The 24392-nt window shown below is 43.1% G+C and overlaps 1 protein-coding gene across 2 annotated transcripts in view; it reads right to left on the reverse strand.

Annotated features, from left to right (window-relative positions):
- The window catches only part of LOC138514188 (transmembrane protein 116-like), a 254026-nt gene that overhangs the window by 48718 nt on the left and 180916 nt on the right, over positions 1–24392 (reverse strand). For both annotated transcript variants that reach the window (XM_069629521.1, XM_069629522.1), the window contains exons 9-10: positions 15522–15602; positions 12944–13097 (exon numbers count right to left, since the gene is read on the reverse strand). In XM_069629521.1, the coding sequence (XP_069485622.1) occupies positions 12944–13097; positions 15522–15602 (235 nt within the window). The remainder of the gene's footprint in view (positions 1–12943; positions 13098–15521; positions 15603–24392) is intronic.

Raw genomic sequence — 24392 nt, forward strand, 5'->3', positions numbered from 1 at the left:
ATCTCCTGACCATAAAGAATAGCAAACCTTATAAGGCATAGCAAGCACTGCATGGATTATGGGGTGGGAATAAGGTTTGGTCTAGTAATCAAAGTATTGGATTTATATCACATCAGTTCGAGTCTAATCCTGGAGCCCCCACTTAACTCTTATATGTGATGATTCCTGTGGAGTCATCACTGATCCCTAAACTAAAATCTGCTCCCATGTGGCCAGGGGGAGGCAGGCGCTACTTGACCCTGGCAGTGGTATTAGGAGGGAGGCGATGGCTGTCAGGGAGATGTGGTGACCCCATCAGGAGAGAGACAACTGTGAAGCTTGTTTTGCAGGTATCAGCCAAATTGATCGTAAAAAATCTCCATAACGTTGTTTTTTCTCGACTATCCGTATAGACCTCACTCTATCCCATTCCTGTGTTTTATACTTCAATTTATGTAAGTAATAACTTATGTCGATTGCCTCTACCAACAGCAGTCCAATAATATTCAAGTGAACTTGTACAGAATCTGCCAGCTCAATATATACACGGTTGCCCCTATGGTAATACAAATGAGCCTTAAACATTGAAAATATATCGAAGAAATCAACAGTTGCACTAGCTTGGTTATTTTTAAAAATAGCTTACTACAATTACATTTCCTGCTAGTTTGTAAAGACGTAGTGCCAAGTTCCATTCTCATAGCTCCAACGGGGACTGTAGTCAGAAGACCCAGAAGAGATCCAAGTATTTTTCTTTCTAGTTTGTCTAACCAACCCACATGCTTTTCTGGAATAGTTTCTACAATTGCTTTAATAAACACTTCCAATAATCGTTCAACCGAATCTCCTCCCACTCTCTTAATGAATCCCCTCAAAACCACTTCAGCTTTGATATAAGTAATGTTGAGCAGATTTAGGGAAACTATAAAACGGAAAACCAAGGTACACATAGGTTTTAACCAGCTCTAATTTAATGCCACTGATATACCAGCTGAACCTAGTGGTACAATGTCCTTTACCATGGTTGTGCATAACCGTGGTCTTTGCATAGTTGATCTTCAATCGATGTACCTCTGTAAACTGTGCCAAGATATGAATAGCTCTTTGCAGACCAAGTGGGGTGCGGGCCAATAAAACGGTGTCATCTGCATAGGTAATCAACGGCACCGCTAACCAACCAATATGAGGCGGAAAAGTCTGATTAGAACATAGATGCTCCCCCATGTCAGCAACATAGAGGTTAAAAAGCAGGGCCACAAGGATCACCCGTGCTTCAATCCCCTATTGGTAGGCATGGGGGAGGAGAGGTGCCCATCTTGCAAAAGGTGGATTGTGACAGTTGTATCCATATATATGGCCTTTATAAAATATAGCCGTTATTTATCTATACCCCACCTTGTCAGCTTAGTCCATAAGATTTGCCGACAACAGTCAAATGCTGTCATATAATCGACAAAACATAAATAAAGATCAACATACGTCCCACTTAATACATCTGCCGCCAACAAATGCAAGGTCCACATAGCCTGAATAGTAGAATAACCTTTCCTGAACCCTAATTGAAAGGACACAAGTAGCTGCTTGTCTTTGACCCACATATTCAATAACTCTAATATTGTTGCAAAAACCTTGCTACTGGTATCTAATATGGCTAATATCCTGTAGTGGTTCGGGTCATGCCTGAGCCACATTTGTGTATGGGGACCAGTATTGCATTAAGCCAGCTACAAGGTAGCACTCCCACTGTACATATTTTAATATGCAATTCGTTCAACACTCTGGCCCAGAACTTATGGTTACCTCAGTACCACATTGGCCAACCCATCCGGGACAGGGACCCTGGATAATTTTAGTCTTGCCAGAATGTTTTAGATGTCAGTAATATCAAAATTCAATCCAGATAATCAAAGGTAGACTTACATTTCACGTTACATTGATCCCAATAAAGCCCATTTACATGCGTCTTCCATTGATCTTCTGCTATAGCACAGATTTCCTTCGGAGCCGTAGCGTCCAAATAAGTTCTATATAGTTACCAGAATTTGTGTGAATTATGTGTATACATCAGGCCATAAACCATCTTCCAATTTGCCGATTCAAGACTGATTTTATGACTGCGTAGCCAGTTCTTGTATTTCGAATACATAGTGCTGAACTTAATTTTTTGTTCTGAAGAATCCAGATTCTCATTTCTCTTAATGGCTGTCACTTCCTTACATAACTGGCACTTTTCAGTATGGATCTTAAAATCAAAAATTGGAAGATTATCCTTGCCTTCTACAACCATCTTCCCAGCCATATGAAGTTGGGGCTTAATTAGTGCAAATAGCTTGCCCAAATAATAATTAGAATGTATTATCACTTCTTCCAGAGAGCAAGCTAGCCACGCTATATAGTCATTGTCCTTTTTTAGATTGGCCTCTGGCCACACAATTCTATTACCCTGAGCAACCAGTGACACTTTACCCAATTCCAACTTCCTATTCTTTTGAGGTTACACCTGAAACGTAAGCTTCAGCATTGCATGATCACGAAGTGGTGTGAATATGACATCATACTTCACTTTTTTACAGTGTAAAATGCCAGTGATAAATATACAGTCCAGGCAAGAGGTGCTATGCCCATTAGATCAAGTGACAACCTCCAGCAATGTTTCACTCTTACTAGTCAGCAATGGCACAAAATTAAATTCTAATGATGCTTCCGACCACCTCCGACCCTTCTCAATTAATAGGCAAGAGTGTTCGGGAAGCTGTGTTCATTGTTCTTCAATGATATTGTTTCTTTCTAAATTAATACATTGGGCCTCATTTGAGACCGGCACGGCTGCAGCTGGTATCATCTTTTTTATGGCGCCCGGGAATGGGCAATTACCGGATCATTACAGCCCCGCCTGACCCTGTAATTGCCCATTCCTGGGCGCCAGAAAAAAATGCTCCCCATTCAAGCCCCATAGGGCTCAATGGGAATGGGGAGGCCGGATGCACCGGCACCATTCAGGAATGGTGCCGGTGCATCCGACATGGTCTGCTCGCGGGTGCCGGTCTGCCCCCCAGGTCAGACCTGGCAGGGGCGAAAAGGCACCAGAGAGCAGAATTCGTAGTTTGCCAGTCCGGTTACAACGGTACCAGCAAGCTTACCGGTACCATTGTTACTGGACCGGCAAACTTATAATGAGGCCCATTGGGCATTAAAGTCCCTGGCCATCATTATATATCCTTTCAGATTCTTTAGCTTCCAAGTGGACAATAGCTCTTTACCCATTTCAGCAGCAGTGAGTCTATACATTCCATCAGGTGGATCATATACATTCAGTATTAGAGTGCTCTCATTGCTATCAAGAACCTTCTTGGTTTCCACTGCTAGACCATTATCACAGACAACACTATGATTATAACCAGCTGCCTCATAACCTAGTTGGTAGCCTATGCATAGGCCACCCTCGGGCCTCCCAAACCGGACTCTGGTAGCAGGTTGAACAAATATTTGGTATCCGTCCAATGAAAAGGACTTGGCTAACCAAGTCTCCTGGAGCACAAAAACTTCAGAAGATATCAAAGTAGTGAAGCCTGCGAGTAAATGAGCTGAATTCACTCGAATTCCTAGGTAGAACAGGGCCCAAAATAGTATGGTCAAGAAGTCAATACAATGGGCCTCATTACAAGTTTGGAGGTAGCCATGCCCTTATTAAGGGCATGGCTACCCCCAAACTCGGGTCCAGCTCCGGGTCCCATGAAAGGGGAATAACCGGGCCATTCTGACCTTGGTGGGCCCGGTAATTACCCTTTCGTGGGACCCGGAGCCGGTACGTCCCCATTCCCATTTGAGCCCACATATGGCTCAAAGGGAATGGGGAGGATGGTAGCAGCGGTACCGTTCATAACGGTACCGTTGCTACCATCCTGTTCTGCTCACGGGTGCCGCTCTTCATGCCTGGTTTGACCAGGCATGCAGAGCAGCACCCGCAAGCAGAACTCGTAATGTGGCAGTACAGTGAGAACGGCATCACTACCGGCGCCGTTATCACTGTACCACCACTATTGTAATGAGGCCCAATGGCTCTTCTAGGCGAGAAGCCCAAGGTTTGTTAAACTGATTACGCAGAGACAATTTAACTTGTTCACCTTGATTGCCCCTCCTCTTTTTTTGCCCAAACCGATTTTGCGGTTACTTTGCCCTCCATGGTGTACATTAGAAAGACCATGATGAAGTTGTATACAATAACCCATGGTATAAAATTTGTCGGCAAAATAACATGAGCCTTTCTGCAATCACGCTGCTTGCAAACTTAACCACCACCCAGTTCGATTGGCTTTGAAATATGGGTAATTCCACCCTTTCAATATCATATGAAGTCATAATGGACAGTTCTGCCATTTGATGGAACAGTAGCATCAAATTTCCTCTGTTTTGGAATGGGCTATAGCTGGTGGGCTCAATTTCCTCAATGCATATACATCGCAAGTGATGCAATGTAGAGTTATGTAGCTTGTCATGCTGCAGATTGTATAAATTGGTCCGCGTATAATGTTGGTCCTCATGGTTTATAGTCATTGCATCAAATGCCTTACCATAGCAAAAAATGCATTGAAAAAAAAGTACTGAGTGCATTTGTTTTTTTTTTTTTATGGTGGGTTTCACACATTGTGTGCCCATATTACTTTTTGTTCGCTGCACCTTATTAACCTGACATGCTTCTCTTTGTCTAATTGCATTTGTACCCTTTGTTTCCAACAAAGGTGGGGTCCCATCGTCTGGAAATTGCAACCATTTATCTAAGCCACATTGGCACCCAAACTGCGTAGTTTTAATTTGCAGTTTTCAGTGGGTTAGTTCTAATACTATTCGTAGAGGTAACCACCTTGCTAACATTTGTAACAGTTCCCAATGCAGATGCATTTTTAGGTGGTCTTGCAGGGGATTGTTTTTTATTGGATGAGTGGGACCTTATTTTTCTTCAGCTTTCAGCATTTTTGTATCACTTTCGGCTGACTGTTTGGTGACAGTGCAATAACTGTGGGAGTCCCAGGCCCGAGCTGTACTTGTCCATCCGTCCTTTGTTTCATAACCGAAGATGACATTGAGTGATCAGAAATAGAAAATGACGTATTTACAAGGACGTCATTACACCATGCGAGGGGTAGCGGAAGTGACATCACACGACCCTTAACCTCTGATGGCATCACAGAAAGTAATTTGACCCAACTCTGAAGTGACATCACGGGAAACGATGGCACACAACCTTTCACCCAGTGCTTTAAGTGGGCCGGGGCCATCTGGGGCTGGGCCCCGGTAGTCTCCAAAAAGCGGCCCTGAGCCGGGGCCCCCTGGTCCCACCACAATTTTGGCGGGACACATTATCCCGCCTCAGCCGCAATGGGAGATGTGCCCGCCATTAAGTGGGGCAAGCTGACAGAAGTGCCAGCGTTGCTGTGGCTGGCACTTCTGTCAGCCACTGTAACTTCCTCTGGTGATCACTTGCGTGAGGGGTCACCAGAGGAAGTTACTGTCCCTTTGTTTCCCCAGGTCGCTGAGGCGTCTTTAACCATCGGCAAACCTGGGGGTTCCTTTAACGATTTCGAGGTTTATAAAAGATGACTTGAAAAGTACACAATTCAAGCCATCTTTTATAAAGCTTTGCCGAGGGACAAAGCCTTGTTCGTCGTCAAAACTTTATAAAAGATGGCTTGAATTGTGCACTATTCAAGCCATCTTTTATAAATAGAAATGTTTTAAAAAGATGGCTTGAAAAGAATGCAAACCATAAGGTACGCATACAAATATATAAATGTTATATATTTGTGTGCGTACCTTTGTGTACTTTGCAAGCCATCTTTTATAAACAGATATTTATAAAAGATGGCTTGCATAGTACACAAACCATAGTAAGTACATGTATTATGTATTACTATGTACATACATACATACATACATAGTAATACATACAAATATATAAATGCTTACAAGCATTTATATATTTGTTTGTGTACCTTACTATGGTTTGTGTACTTTTTGTAGGCCATGCCCATCCCATAAGCCACGCTCCCCAATGAGGGCCCCCTCGATTTCTTAACCCACTTAAAGCCCTGCTATCACCCCTTGAGGAAGTGGCATCACATAGCATTGTTCCTAAGTACACTATGCAAATTATGGTTATTATATCACTGTAATGTGACATACATTTCATTCAAGAATGGATCACCATATGTATCGTTGATCACAGTGTGTATAGGCCCATATTAACAAATTACTGTAAAGTGCATGCAGATGTCCAAGGCCAAATGATAATGATGTGTTCTTATATAGCACTTAAGCTTAATCACTTTGTATATAACAAATATCTATGCAATGTCACCCAACCTGGTTGGTACTCATTTATCAACCTCAGAAGGATGAAAGGCTGAGTTGGCCTTGCCAGGGTTCAAACCTGCATATAACACACTCATCGCAGCAGCTCAACACACACTGCTAACTTAATGGCTATAGCTATTTAACAGCTATAGTAAAATGGGCAATTACATGTCTGAATGTTCTCAAAGTCAGAAAATAAATTACACTCTGTAGTAGATAACATTAAACTGGTAAATGAGATTTAACAGCAGGCCAGTTCATCTGCAGGTCTGGTGCAAAGTTGGCCACATGTCAAGCCTGCGTGGATCTACTTGTCAGGCTTCAGAGGATGGCAAAATACATACCACTCGGAGGGTTCATAACTCTGCATAAAGTAATGTAGAGTAGTGCAGGGAAAACAGCGCACTGACACGGCATCTTGTACTCTGGGAATTCGTTACCTCATCCATGCAAACAAACATCCTCAACAACATGCCATGGAGATAGGAAATGTGGACACATTGCAACAAAACATTAATTGTGGCACAATTAAATCAAGGGCCCCTTTATGTGCTCTGGTCAAACATTTCTACACTGTACACAAGCATTTAGGCAGAAGGATTTTGTCAAGTGACCTAGGACACTGAGATTGAATGTCTTGTGATGATCATAACAGAGACAATGGCAGAAAACAGAAAAAAAGTATACGCTATAACTTCAACTTGTGAAAAGTAACATACATAGTCCGAAACGTATGCTTATTCTACTCTAAATGCTTTTTGTACGTTTTTGTCTGCATTGCGAATTTGAACAGATTAAATCAGCGACTCACCCCCTGAAGTGTGCCTGAAATAAACCTTTAATGAGTCTAGCAATTATTGTAAATGCAAAAAGGGCTGTGGATACAAAATATTGTGGGAAAAATGCTTAGGTTTTGCTGCCACAATCATGTAGAGGATGCGGGAGACACCCCCGCAAACCCCAGACCCATTATACCATTTAAGGGGAGCGGGGGACACCGCGGCAACTCCTGCTCCCCTTAAATGGTATAATGGGGTACACCTTTATTGGGTCAAACCACTGCATTTTTGCCATGCTTTTATGACCTGATCCCCATTATTTGTTATTCTTATTCTTTCTTATTTAGCGTCACTCCTTACACTTGTGGAACCCCCTGTTTTTTAGGAGGCCTGAACAAGAAAGCCAGACACTCCAGAAACAAAGAGCCACGTGCACTGGTCACAGCCCAGGATCTTCCATGTAAAATAGAAAACAACCCTTCTTTTCCTTTTCTTTTTGTAGGGGTTGCAAGTATGACCTCAGGTGTCGCAGGTGTGACCCCCAAATGACATCCCTACGTATTTAGCATACTGGGGTTAATTGATGTCTCTTTGCCTAGGTCTTCTTCAAAGTCAGTCTCAATAGGGCCCCTTAATAACACTATTCTGCAGTATCATATCCACTACCCTGGCCAGAATCCTCTGTATTGCCCTCTGTTCATTGGCCAGAGTGGAACATAAGCCAAAAATCGCATCCATCGTGACAGCATTAGTATTCAAACTTGGCTTAAAATTAGCTTTATCTTGAGTGGTGTGCTCAGAGATATCCAGGTTCGAATCTACCACATCCACCAAGAGAGTATTGACTATATTTTCAAGATCAGGCGTGGCAGACAGATTTGTAGGAGGTGGAGATGCCAGAGCTTCAGAGTTAGATGTCCTTCCTGCCAAAGATGTGCGTCTTAAATTCAAGCTCATATTTAGCAAACATGGTTATCAATGTTTGCCAATAAATTAGGTGAGCTAGCCACTACCAACAGGCATTCAGGTCATGCCATAGGAATGATTGGGAACAAATGAGTTATCTTTTCTTGATCTGTGGTAATCTGTCCACTGATCGAGTTAGCCTGCTACTAGTCAAGCCATCTTTCCTGAGATGATCTCTAGGACTGTTAGTGGATTGCTTCAGACCAGTCCTCTGCAATACCCCAGGGCAAGTCACTCCATCTGCGCACAATGTAGGTTCGCCAGAATCTACTTCAGTCATAATGGTAATAGATTCACTCAACACTTGTGCACAATGGGATTTGGGCATAGTCTGACTATTAATGTCAGTAATCAGTTGCTGATTTACTCGACGCCGCAAAGGATAAGCACAATGAGGCAAAGGGTAGGCTGATTTCCTCCTATTTCGCTGTCCTGCCCTTTTTGGCATTAGTCAAATGGGTGCACAATGATATATGATGTCAGTTCTTACAATATATACTCACAGGCTCAAGCTACTCAAGGATAAGTATGAGCACAGTAAACTATTTTAGAAGTTCACTAAAGCAAATCAGGGACAGCACAACCCAACAGGTGAGTCATTTACAATCTACTCTTCCAACCACAGAGTGACTTCGGTCAGGCAAGTAAACATACTTATTTGAACTAATGCAGCAATATTACATTTTATGAAGAGCAGCAGCTATTCAAGGTCAGTATAACCTAGTTGTACATGAACTATCCACTTCCTAATAGCTATCCATATCAAGGATACTGTTCAGAAGTGAAGGATACAATTTTAAGGTAAATAAGAACTTTGACTATTTTAGAAGTGCTCTAAAGCAGTTCAGGGAAAGCAAAACCCAATTATACACTCTAGCAAAGACACAATGTATTTCCAGATGAGCAAGGAACCTATTATACTTCTAAGGATGGCATTCAACAATTCACAGGTAACAAAGTATATACATTTAAAAGGGACTACCAACAACTCAAAGACAAGTAGTAACTCCAAGACTGTTTTAGAAATGCACGAAAGCAGATCAGGGAAAGCAAAACCCCATAACACACATTTAGAAGAGCACACAGCCAATCGTATTGGAAGGCTGTTACACTCATTCACTTTAGAAATCATATAACTCTACCAACTCTATTACTTTTTAGGAGAGTGAAACACAATTCAAAGCTAATAAAATAGCTTCTATACTTTATAAAGGAGCAACAAGCAACTTAAATTAAGTTAAATCTTGCGTAACACTTATTCTATTTCAGAGATACAGTTACAACACAAACTCCTTTACAGGTAAGTACTTTCAACACTTTGTATTTTCAAGATAGCTGGCTTCTCATCAAAGTCCTTCCCTAGTCTATTGCATGATCTCACCAGCCTCTGGGTAGGGGTCATCACATTTGGGACCCCCAGGTTGCTTGGAACGAAGGGTTACTTCAGGTTCGGGTCACGCAGCAGGCTCTTGATCGCTGGAAATGGTTACAGCTGTCATTTCTTCATCCTCCTCTTTCGGTTCCATGTAATAATGTCCCCTCAAAAATATCGCCAAAAAATTGCCATTTTTTGTGGGGACATTATTGCATTTTTGCTGCCATATAATATCGCCACAACCTTTTCCCGTCGATATTATGTACGGCGACCATATATATGGGGATAATATTACCTGATACCACATCGAAAGAGGGGTATCGGGTACTATTATCCCCATATATATAGGTCGTGGTGATATTATATGGGTGACCATATATATGGGGATAGGGGCAACAAAAATGCAATAATGTCCCCACAAAAAACTGCCATTTTTTTTTCGGCGACATTTTTGCATGCCGACATTTTTGAGGGGACATTATTACATGGAACCTTTGATGTTCCAGTGGTTGACTTGTCAGCAGCTTCCAGGATTGGACTATTTTTCAGGAAGTACAGCACAACTTCAGAAAACTCTCCCAGCAGTTTACAGAAAGGGGCGGTCTGGCTGTCCAATCAGGATAGCCAGTCCCCCAGTGGGAACTCTTTCCTTTCAGGCAAGGTCAAAGACAAAGGGCTTCAGAGATGTGGACTCCTCCCTCACTTCCTACCTTCTCAGACACTCTGGAGTCTCGGTGTGAAATACAAAGGATTCCTGCCAAAGACAAAACTTCAACCAAGATCTTTCCCACCTAGGATGGCAGAAGAAGACCTCAGTAATAACAAGCAAATGAGAAATAGCGAAAAAAGGATCTGCCCACCATTCTAGCAGAATGTGGACCCTCCTGTGCATTACAGAGTCTGATTTGACAGACTGTGAGTAGTAATGACTAAAAGTCATAAAAGTAGTTTCACTGCCACCAGCGATTCAAGTTAACTTGTAATTATAACCGAAATGTTAGCAGATAAGTAAGAAAGGAGATATATTGTATCCCCACAACACTCCACATAAGGTAGGGTGTGCTTGCCCACTGTATAAAATGTAAAGGGGATGGAAATGCCACTTTACTTCTTGGGAACAGTAGTTCACCCAAGAGATAATAAGGGAAATTAAAAAGGGAAGCCAAAGGGGCCACTCAGCCTAGGCCCAAACGTTATAGGGAACTATACATCCAAACACACACTATGGAGAGACATAAAAAGGTCACCCATAAAAAGAGTAAAAGACTAGGTAAGAGGGCAAAAAGAGTCCCACTCACCTAGGGGCAAGGAAAAATAATCACCAAGTCCAAGCAAAATGTTCTGGGTTTGACACAGGTCAGGAAGATTTATCACAAATATGAAAATCTTACCTAACACTGATGATGCCATTACCATCCTTGATAATGGCAATCCTTTCCTCCTGGTTCTCCTCAACCAGTTGCGTTTGACACTGTAGACCCCCAGACATACACTGACATTCTACATTGCTGAATGGGGATCAGGGAGACCATCCTCAGCTGGTTCAAATCCTACTTCGCTAACCGCCTCCAATTCGTCCAAATGGATTCCGCCAGATCACCAGCTCTACTCATCAGCAGTAGAGTCCTGCAAGGGTCCATACTCTCCCCCTTGATCTTTAATCTTTACATAGAAGTGCTTGGAACCCACCTAGCTACACACAACATCCACATCCACCAATGCATAGATGACATGCAGCTCTACCTAAATATTTCCTCCATCGAAGACATTCACAGGCCTTCCTCCATTCACATGGCCTTCCTCCATTCTTGGATGTCCAGTTGCCTACCTGAAGGTCAAGACTGAATTCCTACTGCTGACCAACACCAACGAACACCCAGACATCCAGATCTGGCTCTCCGTTATGAATCTCAAGGGTTTCACGGCCCAGCTGACTACTGGTGCCAAATCTCTTGGGTTTTAAATTGACAGACACCTCCCCTTCAAGGAACATATAGCACAGAATAGTAAGTACCATCTTTCCCTATTGTGGAAAATCAAGCCCTTCACCCCAGCAAACAACCTCAGATCTGTTGTCCAATCCTTGGTCATCTCGCACTCTAATCCTTGGTCATCTCGCACCTGAATGGTGGCAATGCCTTCTCACAAACACTGTGGAACCCCTGAAATGTGTACTATATGCTGCAGTATGACTCAAAGTACTCAGGCCCTGTCGCCCCATCTCTTATTGAACTGCACTGGCCCCTGCAACAAGCATGTATCACCTTAAAATCCTGCTGCATCATCTACAAGGCCATTGCCCTCAAGTCTCCAAGCTACCTCGCTCAGGAGCTCAGCATCTCTGCAGGCCTAATTTCCACTAGAAGTAGAGATCTGTGCACACTTCAACTCTGCTGATGCAGGAAGGAAAGAACCAGAAGACAGGTCTTCTCTGTCTATGCCCCAGACTCTGGGACCTCCTCCCTGTCAACACCAGCCTTGCTCCTTGCTTCCACATTTAAGGCAGGAGATGAATACCTCCTCTTCGAAGAATGCCTCATACTTAGCATCTAGGTCTATACCCCTTCTTACTCCCACCTAATCCGCTACTGGGCAATATCCCCTGTCCCCCGGTTAACTTTAGATCCCTTGCTGCCAAATTGCTCACCTTTGCCCCGATTGCTTCTCGCTCCCTTGCATTGATCCCTTGCAATCTGCTTCCCTTGTTGTGTACTTCTCCCCATGACTTGAAAAGCGCTCTGTTGCTCCCCGAATCTAGGTTAAAGCTCAATAATTAGCATAATAACTACCAGTGGACCAGTGACAAATGTGTATGTGCTGTTTGCTGTGTGCAGTGTAAAGTAGAAGAGGAAGCGTGATGCAGAGAACGGCATTGCGTCACTACAACATAGACCCTAAGGTGCCAGAGAAAAGCACACTCAGACTAGCAGAAGCACCAATGCCAGGGGGAGGTGCGACTTGCCTCTTGTCATTAGTGATGCAAGGCCACACCTGTGCGGCTGTATGGAGGAATGTGGCTTTAAGGGAACTGGTCACAACATGGATGTCAGCTTGTGTCTTAGACTACGTGGGAGATCCCCTGCGTCCCTTGACATGGATGTCATTGCACCAGCCTTACTGCCAAATGCGGGTCAAATAATGAGTATTGGCTAGTATACAGGTCTGCCTCTGAAATGCTTGACAACCTCAAAGCTCTCCTTTCTGAAGAACCTGTTAATGCATCACCCTGTTTTCCTCTCTCATTACCCTTCATGGACAACCCTACAGCACTTTTCCGTCACACCTCCATCCTTAATTGAGCACTTTCTCCACCATCCCGTTCCTATGTCGTTCTGTCTTGTCCTCGTCTCTGGTTTATGTTTCCACCTTCCCCTGCAACATCTGGTCTTCAAGTCTCATTCTCTGGCCCCATTGTATGGGATCCATGCCCCCTGCATTTTTGTGCATTGCTTCCCCTGCGATTTTGATAAATAAATAATGCGGGAGAACGTACCTGGAGCCCAACACAGGACAAACACAAGCTGGAAGACACGTGCTGTTCGGCACGCTCCGCGGATTCTCGTTTGGGCAAATCCATCCCCCTCCACATTCAACAGCGGGGTCCCTTCGTTTATCCGCTGCCCAAGGTTCATCCTGCAGTACAGGAACTGGAGAGAGAGGTGCATGAGACCGAGGAAAGGGCAGGCATCGGGGCGATATGAGACCATCGCAATGCCATTGCATTTCTTTAGAGCGTGAAGAATTGCAAACGGACAGAATGTCCACACCCTTCAAAGTCTGAGCTAGAGTTGCATTTTGTAATGGTATACATTATGCAACTGACACATGAAGCCTGTATTGAACAATGCAACATGCAACTTATAGCTACAGTTTCTAAAATCGCTCACAGCGTTGTGCAGTGTATAACTGCAGTTTTGTAAATGAATTACCCTGTGTATTGTAGACTACAATGTGCAATTTATTTATTTGCTTTGTTTAAGTGCATACAGTTGAATAAACAACTTTTTACACTAGCATTCCAGCACAATACAATGATGCAAATATAATATATAAATGAGAAAAAGAATGAATAATATTATTTAAAATACGTGATTAACAAGTTCATACGCTTATTTCTATTAAAACAATGGGTACAATTCATATCAGAACATTAAAAAAGAAACACATCGAATGTGCAATCACAAAAGCCATCACAGAGGTTCATAGTACATTTCCACAGCCAGTGAGCAATTTCTAGCTGCAGTTTGCAATCATGTGGGCTGCAATGGTGGCCTATACATGCCGTTTGCATTCTATTCTTTAGTGTGTGACGCATTGTAAAACTTCACAGGACATCATAGCCAGTTGGTCATTTGCAAAACCTCCCTTACACCATACAATGCTAGTTCAGTGCCACCTGCCTGCTATCTCTGTTATTGAAATCTGCAGAACCAAGGCAGTGTCCTATCCTGGAAGGCTCCTCTTTCACACTACCTTGCCATTGTGCAGTTCCACCTTCTTGAATTGTGTAATACTACAAGCTTCAACGTGCAGTGTTATATATTAACAATTTCAATCTTAAACACTGTGCTTCAGAGGGGAATGTTACAGAGCATATTTGCACATGCCATATCCCACATGTCACCATCTTGGATGTTGTCAATACTACACAATGTGGTGCCGGTGTGAAGTTATATTATGTTATTTTACGTATGTAACATTCTTGTGATACCAGACGTGCCATGCCAGTGCTCACTGCCACAGCCTTGCTGTTTGCAATATTACACACTACGGTGCCCTTGGCAGTGCTACATCTGTGTGGTTCACAATACCTGACACTGCACTGCCGCTGTGCATTGTTACATGTGGACTTTGTGTGGCAGCGCCAGCATAGTGTCACGTGCTTACAGTTGAGAGATATGCATTCCTGTGTTTGTGCACAGTGCCATAGCCTTGCAGTTCGTAAGGTTGTGTAGTGCAGAGCCAGTGCAAACCACTTCATCTTTGTGGGCTGTCAGCCTTCTCCATTCACAACTGCACATCCTCACCATCTGTTACATCATGCATGCATTACAATGCCATACTGTCCCAGTACACAGTGCTCTATCCTAGCATCGTGTAAAGGTGTGTGCTGCAGTACCCGCACAGCGTGACATCCTTGCAAGTTGTAGTATTATGCACTGCCAGGACACAGGGTTTCGAGCTGAACGTTTGTAATATTATTCACTGCGTCTAGCACGGTGTAACAGTATTCAATGCTTATTCGGCGCCAGTGCTTCATTCTTGCAGTTTGTAATTTCATGCAGTGCAGTGCCAGTACACAGTACTCCATCTTTGCAGTATGTAATGTTGCATGTTGTGGCACTGTTTTTAATTCCACACTGCAGACTCTGCGCCCAATTCCACGTTGTTGCAGTTTGAATTGCAACAATGTGCCGTATCAGTGTACTTTGTTCCATCTATCTAGCTTTGAACTCTGCATTCATGTCACAGTGTTCAGTGTCCCACCCTTGCATTCAGTGATAGTGGTGGAGATTGTAGTGCCAGTGTTGCCTCTGTTTAGTTTGTAACGGAACACGTTACAGCGCTTGTGACATTATTACACAGCACAGTGCCAGTGTAAAGTGTTCCATCCCAGCAGTACAGGATGCAATACTGTTGCAATGATGAGTTATATATCGCGCATACTACGATAAAGTGTGACAGCAAAGCAACGCTCCTCCAGTGCGCACTGTGATGCATTCCTCCATCTGAGACCGCACCTCTAGTGTGGAGGGCACAACACTATTTTCGCACCAATAGGGTGCATATTGACTCCAAGATCCCTCATTTTGATGTAAGGGTATGGATGTCTGTCACCATTAGCCCCACTATAAGGGTGTCACGTGAGATAATCCACTGCTTTATCGGCGCAAATGCCATTGGGACCTGCAACTGTTCATGCAATGAGCCTCATTTGCAGTCACAAGGTGCCAGCTGTGAATGAGATCATGTTATGCGCTAGGTGGGCTACCAAGTATTAACATGGAATGGGAATGACTTCCGGTCACGTGATTGGACAGTGGGGACAGGACGCAGTGTAGAATACTCACTGTGCAGCAGGTCATTACCACCAGCAGGTACACAAAGAAGGTGATCTTCTTTCCCAGGTCCGTGGCATTGGGTTCCGCATACTGCAAACATAAAGCACCAGTTACCCATGAGACCACATCATGAGACAGTCTGACGAAAAGCCTTCCGGGCTATTGCCAGTAAAGATGTCACAGCCCTCGACCCTTACTTGCTCATGTTTCTTTAAGCCCTGTCATGGTTTTAAGGTAGATTGACATGTCAAAGAAATGAACATCTCATCAAAACACATACTGTCATAAAAGTGAGTGAGCAACTCTATATATCTATGGAAAATCAGAAAAGTGACCTGGCATTTCACAAAGTCCCACCTCTCACATATTGCAGGACATACATTCAAGATACCACTGACAAATACATCGCATCTCGACACATTTGTTTCTAACTAAAATTCTAACACAAAGTTAAAACAATGTATGCTCATTGTGCCCTAACCCTTGTGTTGGAAATGGATAGTGGCCCACCTTTTAAATCCAGGAGGGTGGCTGCATGCTACCCAATCATATTGGATACCTAGAACAGCATCCCAAAAGAAATAAGGAACACCAAAGATCACCTTAAATTCAGAAAATTACTAAAAACCTCTCTCTTCGATACCAGAGTCTAAAACCAAAGCAGCAGTAAGACAAACGACTAAACGGGAAAGGACACTGACAAGCCCCAGAACCGACTGATAAGCACTCAGGGCACCAGGAGGGGTGACGCCAGACAGAGTGGTACACATGCGAGACCCACGGAGAGGGAGGCAACAACCCCAGCCAATTCTTACCATCCCCAACCGCTGTATAGCTACAACTAGGTACCACTGGGTTCTGGAACTAGCGAGATACCACCAATCACCACACTAACTAAGATATGGACACTGGCAGGTGCACTGGCCATGTGGGTGGGGGTGGGGAGCATGCAACGCTGTTGACAGAACGGGCAGAAGAGGCAGTGAGATGCTCAAGGGGCCTCGTATACAAAACGAGCACGAACCTCCAGAGGCACATGATGCCCAAGCACCCCATCGAGCGAGATTACGCGAGCACAACTGGTCAACCAGGATATAGATGCCAACTAACCGAGACCACTAACAATTTCCTCCTCCGCATACACCTCTCAAACTCCAAACCAAACACAACCACAAACCTCCAGCACAACAAACCGCACAAACTTCACCACACTGCAACAACAAAACAATAAATGCACATAGACCTGCACATCAGTACACGACGACTACCGGCCGCATACACCCCAGGCTCAGCCGGCGGACCCACCAGGCTGAGGCTGCCAACAGTACATCACTGCTCTCTTGCACTTTTCCAACCTCCACCCACTAACTCACCCGCCCTCCCTCCCTCTTTCAGAGCCGCCAGAGCGCCAGGGGACCACTCCGGTGGTGATAGTGCGCGGTACAAATGTCCTTTAACATTAACATTAACCTTTTTAAAACTATGAAAGCAGACATTTTGGATTTTGTAACCAATGTGTGTGTGGCTCTCTGCAGATGGCCCGTGTCTCTAGTTCAGTGAAGTAATGTGTACACCTCACAAAAATAAGCATAAAGAGTCAGCAAATATCAAAGTTTATCATCATATTTGTGCAATTTTATTCATTTCGATTTTACTACTTTATTCATGCCGTCGATTGACAATTTTTTGTCATCAATCAGAACAGGGGCGAAGCACCATTTATCAGTTATGTTAGCTAAATCCGTTATTATGCATCGAATACATAACTTATGTGGACCTGCTGTAGGGATTGCGTGATTGCTTTCTTGTTGGATACAAAAGCGTCTACTACAATATGAGGCTAACATACAAATTGATCACCCTTTTCCCGCCATTAGAATTTAAATTCAAATGGAGAGGTTACAGTGATTTTAAAACGCTTGTTATTAATATTCAAAATATGTGCATGCCATCAGAGCAACTTCTAAGAAGAACGGATCAAATTATTTAAAGAGTACGTCTTGTTAATGTTAAGCGAGGGAGTGGGTACTGTCAGAAGGCCTACGCGGGATGCGTAGAAGCTTGTAAGGTGCTCTGAGACCCTCTGGGTAGGGCCAGCACTGAACACACATTCTAATAAATTAAAAATAAAATAAGACGACCAGACTCAGGAAGCAGTGCTCACAAACCTCTATTGCGATAAATCAACAAAAACGGGATGAAAGGTAAATCAACACCAAGTTGCTCGCAATGGCTGTGATCTTGTTGAAGGCTTCCAATGAGTACCAAAAGCCTATCTTGTATCCTAGTTAGGTGCAGTGTCTTTTAAACCAATTGTTCATATCACCACAGTATCTAGGAGGAGGGTCCAAAGGTATTCACTGCTACTTGTTGGCACTCCTCTTGCCCTTAAAACCGGGTCTCTTTTCTCCTCAAGTCTCAGGCCTCCTCGCTGCAACCCTGACTGCTCCTCCTCTGTCCTTCTTACTGGGGTCTTGTACCCCTTCCCTCCTCCTCAACCTCTCTTCGGCCAACATGGCTTTCTCATGCCTTACTGCCTTTCAGGCCAGCGAGTTGCACTCCCTTGTCCCTTCCACAGTTTTCCTTCCGAATAATGCCACCTCCAGCACTGCCACCTCCTCCTCTTATTACCACCTCTGCCTCCTTTGTTGTTACAACCTACTCCTCGTTTATTGTTATCACCGCCTTCCCTGGTACCTCTTTTTCTGCTGTTACCACCTCCTCCTCAGACACCTCCTCCTCTCTCCTTCATCACCTCCTAATTGCTCCTCCTATCTCACTCCAACACTGTCCCACCGCTTGCCACAAACCTGGCGCAATTGAAGTTGGATGCTTTCATGCTGAGTTCCCTCCTCCCAGTGGTTGAAGTGTATGAAAAGAAGTAGTGGAACTTTGTCCCCTTCTGGCGTGCACCCACTCCCCACAATCCCCATCACCATGTACCCTCCCACACACAATACAAACCACCAAACACATGCATCTGCTGTTTAAGGGAACGTTCAGTGCAGTGCACTGAAAGTGCAAGTTTCAACTTCTTCCTACACTTTTATTTTAAAATGAAACCATTCTGCAACGGTTTCTTTTTAAATTAAAAGTATAGGAACAGTAAAACTTAATTAAAAAAAGTAGAGGAGCACCGCTCCCGCTCACTTCGACCACTGCCTCCTCCCCATGGATGAGGCTTTCAAAGAGTGTCTGCACCTGTGACTTGTAATCATGAAAGGGCTGGCAATGGCTGTGGTTCCTGAGTACACCTGGAGCTGCTTTGGGTTCAAGAGGCGGGGCTACCCCTATAAAGGAACGGCCTGCCCTGCTGAATGGTTGTTTTCCTCCTTTGACCCACTCTTGCGGGGCCTGTCTTGAGCAGAGCTGTTCTGTGTTTCCAGCGTATTTATCAAAAGCAGGAAACACACTAGGAAAGCTTTGTGGTTACTTTGTTTATATTTTCATAAGGGGCACGTGGTGTGCAGAAACATTGTATACACAACATTTGAATCTCCTGCTGCCAGTTAATAATGCTTGTGAAACCTGGCTTCCCAGGCTAAGGAGTTGCGAACTGGTAGCAATGTGTTAATGGACACGTGGAGTTCAACATAGTTCCTGGGAATGCCGGGAAAATGACTTTTCTGATGTGCCGGGTGTGGCTACAACTGTATCAAAACACGTGCTACAATCATCGGGGGGACAGGAAATCCCTTCAGGGGAAGGGTTTCTTTTGTACATTGAGCCTTTGGGTCTGCTCAGAGGGAGCTGCAGGCTTTCTCCTATGGCTAGCGACTACATGATTTCTACCTTGCCAGGAATCGCTAGAGAATTAAACCCCGTCAAGGGATGGTCTGCCTTAGTGGGCTGATTTCACTAGAGTTTGGAGAGTCACTGTGATTGCCCTCTGCAATGTGATGGAGACCACAGTAGGGTGACCAGAGGATCCTCCTCACACCACAGCCATATTCCCTGGCTTGGGGTGGCAACCAGCCCCCCGAGTCACTACCTTGGGGGTCCCCCAAGCCTGAAGGTAGACTTCTTCACAGTGCTTACATATCTCACATGGGCTAGGATTATGCCACATTCAGGTAATAGCAGAGAAAAGTGGATTTTGAATTCAGTGCTTTAAAGATTGCTGAGGTTTAAAGGGTAATCGAATTGCTTCTCATCAGTCGATGATTATACCTTCCCAGGCCTCATTATGAATTGGTTTATGGAGTCTTTTGTCCAATAGTGTTACTTCTAGGCAACTTTCAGTTCCAAATGAAGCAGATATTGTTAGAGGTCTATGAACATTTACCAGAATAGCTCTAAACATGTAAAGACATTGCAGCCATTTTAATACATCCAAAGGACACCTTATTCTCCTTCCAAATGAGACCTATTATCAAGATACTCCGATTATAAAGATAAGGGGAGTCACCAATAGGAGTGTGCTCAACTCTCTTGTAATGTGAGTGGTCCCATGCTGCAAAAACTACACAGGAGGTTCCCCTAAATTCCCCCAACAGTTATTGACATAAAAGTATGGGATGTGTAGTCATACTGCGCAAAGGACACCATGTTCTAATATTCAAGTCTTAGAATTAGTTGTATTGCCCCAATATCTTTGAGTATTCAAAAAACAGCCATCCAGAAGTATGAGTGGAGATTTATTGTGATCACAGCCGACACGTGTTTCGACCAATCGGTCGTCCTCAAGGCAAATACTGATAGGGATAATAATTGTGCATGTGCCAATTCCTTGATAGTACCTAATAGGTACTCTATGAATGCCCTAATGTGGCAAAAAACAATATCTTAATTCAGTCATGTAGTCAAGTAAGAAGGTCAATAAAAGGTATCAATACCTAGAAAATGATTATGGAAGGGATGAGTCCCTCTTGCAGCATGCATTCAAGAAACGCTGTGAATCCAGTTTTTCCACAACAGGTTTTGCTTGCCACAAATTTCCTTACTTCTTCTCGTCACTCCAAACATTCTTTACTTCTCATCCTTCTCGATGTCTTAGATACTCTCCACACATCGGGCCCAGTCTATTGCTTTTTCTTTCTCTTGGTGTATCTGGTTCTCTTCTGTCCTGGTTTTCTTATTATTTTATTAATCTCACCTTCTCTGCCTTGTGGGACGGAGATTTCGGCCTCTGTGTTTTGGGGTCCTGCGAGGCCCAATCCTTGGCTCCTTACTTTATTTCTTTGTATACTATTCGTCTTTCTGCTATTATCATCTCATTTTGATTTTAGTGTCATTTTTGTGCCGACGAGTCACAGATTTTCTTTTCCTTTTCTTGCTTTTCTGACCAACTTCACTCTTCTATTTCTGATTGTCTTTCAGGTGTAAAGCTTTCAATGTTCATTCACTCTTAATCTTAATCCAACTTCCTGTTCCTCCCTCTCCTTTTTCTTTTCTTTCCCCTGTTTCTCTCTCTTTCCCTGTTCTCTCTAATGTTCACCTTTTTTGCTTACTAAAACTCTTAATTGTACTATTATCTTTTCACAGCTTTGTTATTGCTCTTCTCCTCTTGAAAGCCTGCCTGCCTGCCTATCCTCTTGCTCTTATTCGTTCTGGCTTTGATTCTGCAATTTCGTGTTCTCTGTTTGCTTTCTCTGTACTCTCATGTTTCTCCATCCTTTACTGCTCTTTGGGTGCTTTCTCTCCCTGCCCACCTCTAGTTTTGTTTGTATGCATTGTTTATATGTGCATCCATGTTTTAGCTCATCCATTTCTCTCTTCTATTGTATCTGTTTTTATTCCTATCCTTAACTTTTATTCCTTGTATTTTCTTGGCATTCTTTGCCCTCCTTGTCTCATTTTTGGTCATTTGGGCTTCTTGCTCCTTACATTTAGAATCATCTTCTTTTGTCTATACGTTCTGCTTCAGCTCTTTCTTTCATTCCTCTATAAGTGCCACTTTTCTTGATAACCTCTGACCTTTAGAGTAAATTCATGATTGTTGTTTCTTCCCCTAATTAATATTATGTTGCCATATATTTTTTAATTCAAATACCGTAGTTCAATGAGGATTTGAAGCTGTGATCAAAGACCTTTTTCAGATTTTGCCTTGGCCTTTTTTAGTGTCTTCCAGTGCAAAGAAAAGTTCGACGCTGTGTTAGTCCAGTTTTTAAAATCACACAAGATGCACGGTTTTGATACCTTTTAATAGAGTAACTTAAGCTATTATGCAGAGCCGGGACAATGCCTTAGCTTTCAAAGTCCCACAGACTTCTTCATAAGATATCTCTGTACCATCTGATGAAGGAGCCAGTGGCACTGGAAAGCTAATGGATTGTTCCCAATCTGCATAGTATTTTCAGTTAGTACAATAAAAGGTATTAAACCTGCAATTTATGTGATTAGTGTCTGCCATAATTAAGGGGAAATCTTTTTGTTTCAGGATTGCTAAACCAATCATTGCATTTATTTTGTTTGCACCACCTTGTAAAATGTGAGGAATTGTTATGCTTTAAAAAGTACCTTTCCGTGCAAAGTACCGACAGTAATTGTGATTTCAAGTAGGTATCAATTAGAAATGTGAACGCACACTCCAGCAAAAACAGTTTGGGAGATACTTCGAAGTAAAAGAAACGTAATTGCTCAAACGATACATCTAAAGATGAACACTTTGGTTTCAGATTAGAATGAGTAATTTATTCCATTTACAGAAAAATTATTTTGTCTGTGATGCATCGAAGTTATGTTGATGTAGGGTAACAACAGATTGTGCTAGCCCTCTCGGTCGTCAAACACACAACATATATAGAGTGAACTTACTCATTACTTGGATTACGAGGTGAACTGTAGCTCCAAGTTCGTGCATAAGGACCATCAACATTCGCAACACGGATCTTGTAAGGTAGGCAGCCCTGAAGTCATGCGTCTCGGTAATGCATAGCGGTGGTGTGTCTTCTTCGGCAATGTAGGCCAAACAACCAGAGTGTTTTCTGCAACAGCATTTCTCCACCAGAATAGGCATAAACTCACAACGATGGCAGGCACACCAGGTGGAAACGTGTTCCATTCGACTGGGTTCAGGCTCCGTTGATTGATCCTCATGACTTTCATCTGATTCCACATCTTCTCAACTTTTTTCTCTTTCAAGGATTTCCTCTTCTGAATATTCGGGCTCGTACAGGTAGGGCTGAATTGTTGCCATAGTTCCTGAATAGTGAAGAAGCACAGAATCAACAGTGAGGTAAATGAAAACATTTTTGTTTTTATACAGTACAGAAAAGAGGATTCCCACTAACAATGAATGTTCACGAAATACAAGTGAAGAAACAGCCATGTTACAAAAACATAGTGAAAAGACAAAGTTTATCGGCTCACACTTAAAAAGTTCACAAGGACACATAACCTAACCTTGCCCTCCTTCTAAAAATAACAAATGCGTTAAGGAAATGCAGAAGGAAAATAGTGTCTCAAAAGAAATGTCAGAATGGCTTCTCAAAAGAAATGTCAGAATGGCTTTAAATAATAACTCCCTTCCCCACGTTCGCCACCATGGGCTCTTGAGAGTTTCCTACAATATATAGGTGGATGGCACAGTTCTTTCAGTCTTGCACACTGTGGGTTACTGATACACATTTAACAGTTCAACAGTTCAGACTTGGGCTTCAAACTTCTGGTAGTTAAATCACTTCCTTAAGCTTCGTCCGTCTGCCTTGCCATAAATAAACAGTTCTACTTTTGACCTTCACTGTACAGGCTTCCCTCTGTCAGACTCAAGCCTGTCTTTCACCTTTCACTTAATCCCATAGTTCTGTACAGGCTCATCTCAGCTGGGCTCGAGCCTGTCTTTCACCTTTCACTTTATCCCACAGTTCTGCATAGGCTTCCCTCTGCCGGGCCTGAACTTGTCTTTCAGCTTTTACTTTATCACACAGTCCTGCACATGTGTCCCTCTGCTAACATCAAGCCTGTCTTTCACTTTTCATTTTAAGCATTCACTCACAAAGTTCTGTATAGGCTTCCCTCTGCTGGGCTCTAGCCTGTCTTTTGCCTCGTGGGGGTTTCCTTCCCCATGTTTTGTCTCAGGTGTCTTTTCACTGTTAGAGACTTTCGAAACTGCAAGGATTTTACATAGACCTCTGCATGACCACTTCGACCTCACGTTCAATAATTCTACAATCTTTCTTCTCTTTCAACACCAATGCTTCTTGGTACTTGTAGTTTCTTCTTCTCTTTAGTTTTCCTTCTTGGCATTTTTCAGAATTCATATGTGACACCACCAATACTTCTTGGTATTTGTAGTTTCTTAATTTCTTTAGTCTGCCTTTTTGGCCTCTTTCAGAATTTATATGCAACACCAGTGCTTCTTGGAATTTGTAGTTTCCTATTTTCTTTAGTGTTCGCCTCTCTCAAAGTTTGCATGCTTTGCCCTCTTGGTATATTCAGAGTTCACAAACTGTGCTTGTCACTCATCCAACTTTCAAGATCGCGATTGCTTTCTTGCCTTTGATTCCCAATCAATTCAGAACACTTCACAGAGACTATCGAATGTGCGATTTCGCCTCGAAGGACCACTCTGTTACTTTGTATCCATTCCTCTTACAATTCAGCAATTGTCCTTTATCATTATGCGTTTTATTGGCATACGTGCAACCCTCACACTTTAAGTTAGTTACTTTTGCTGTTAATCCGCCTTCTTTCATCAACACACATCATGCTGCAGTCAAGGCTGTCAGCAATGCCTCCTCAGGTTCATGTAAGGAAAGGCTTGGTAACATTAATGAAGACCGACACAAATGAGGCATAGTTCAAGGGTGTTTATTGCACTTTAATGGGTTGGTTGAATGCCAATCTAACCCTAAATCTAAGGATGGGAACAAGCTACAACCATCAAATAATAATAATGCAGTCCTAGTAGAGTCTCTGCCAAAATACAAAGGGCCTATA

Source organism: Ambystoma mexicanum, chromosome 12 (genome assembly GCF_040938575.1).
Source record: "Ambystoma mexicanum isolate Mex_15411 chromosome 12, UKY_AmexF1_1, whole genome shotgun sequence".
NCBI lineage: Eukaryota > Metazoa > Chordata > Amphibia > Caudata > Ambystomatidae > Ambystoma > Ambystoma mexicanum.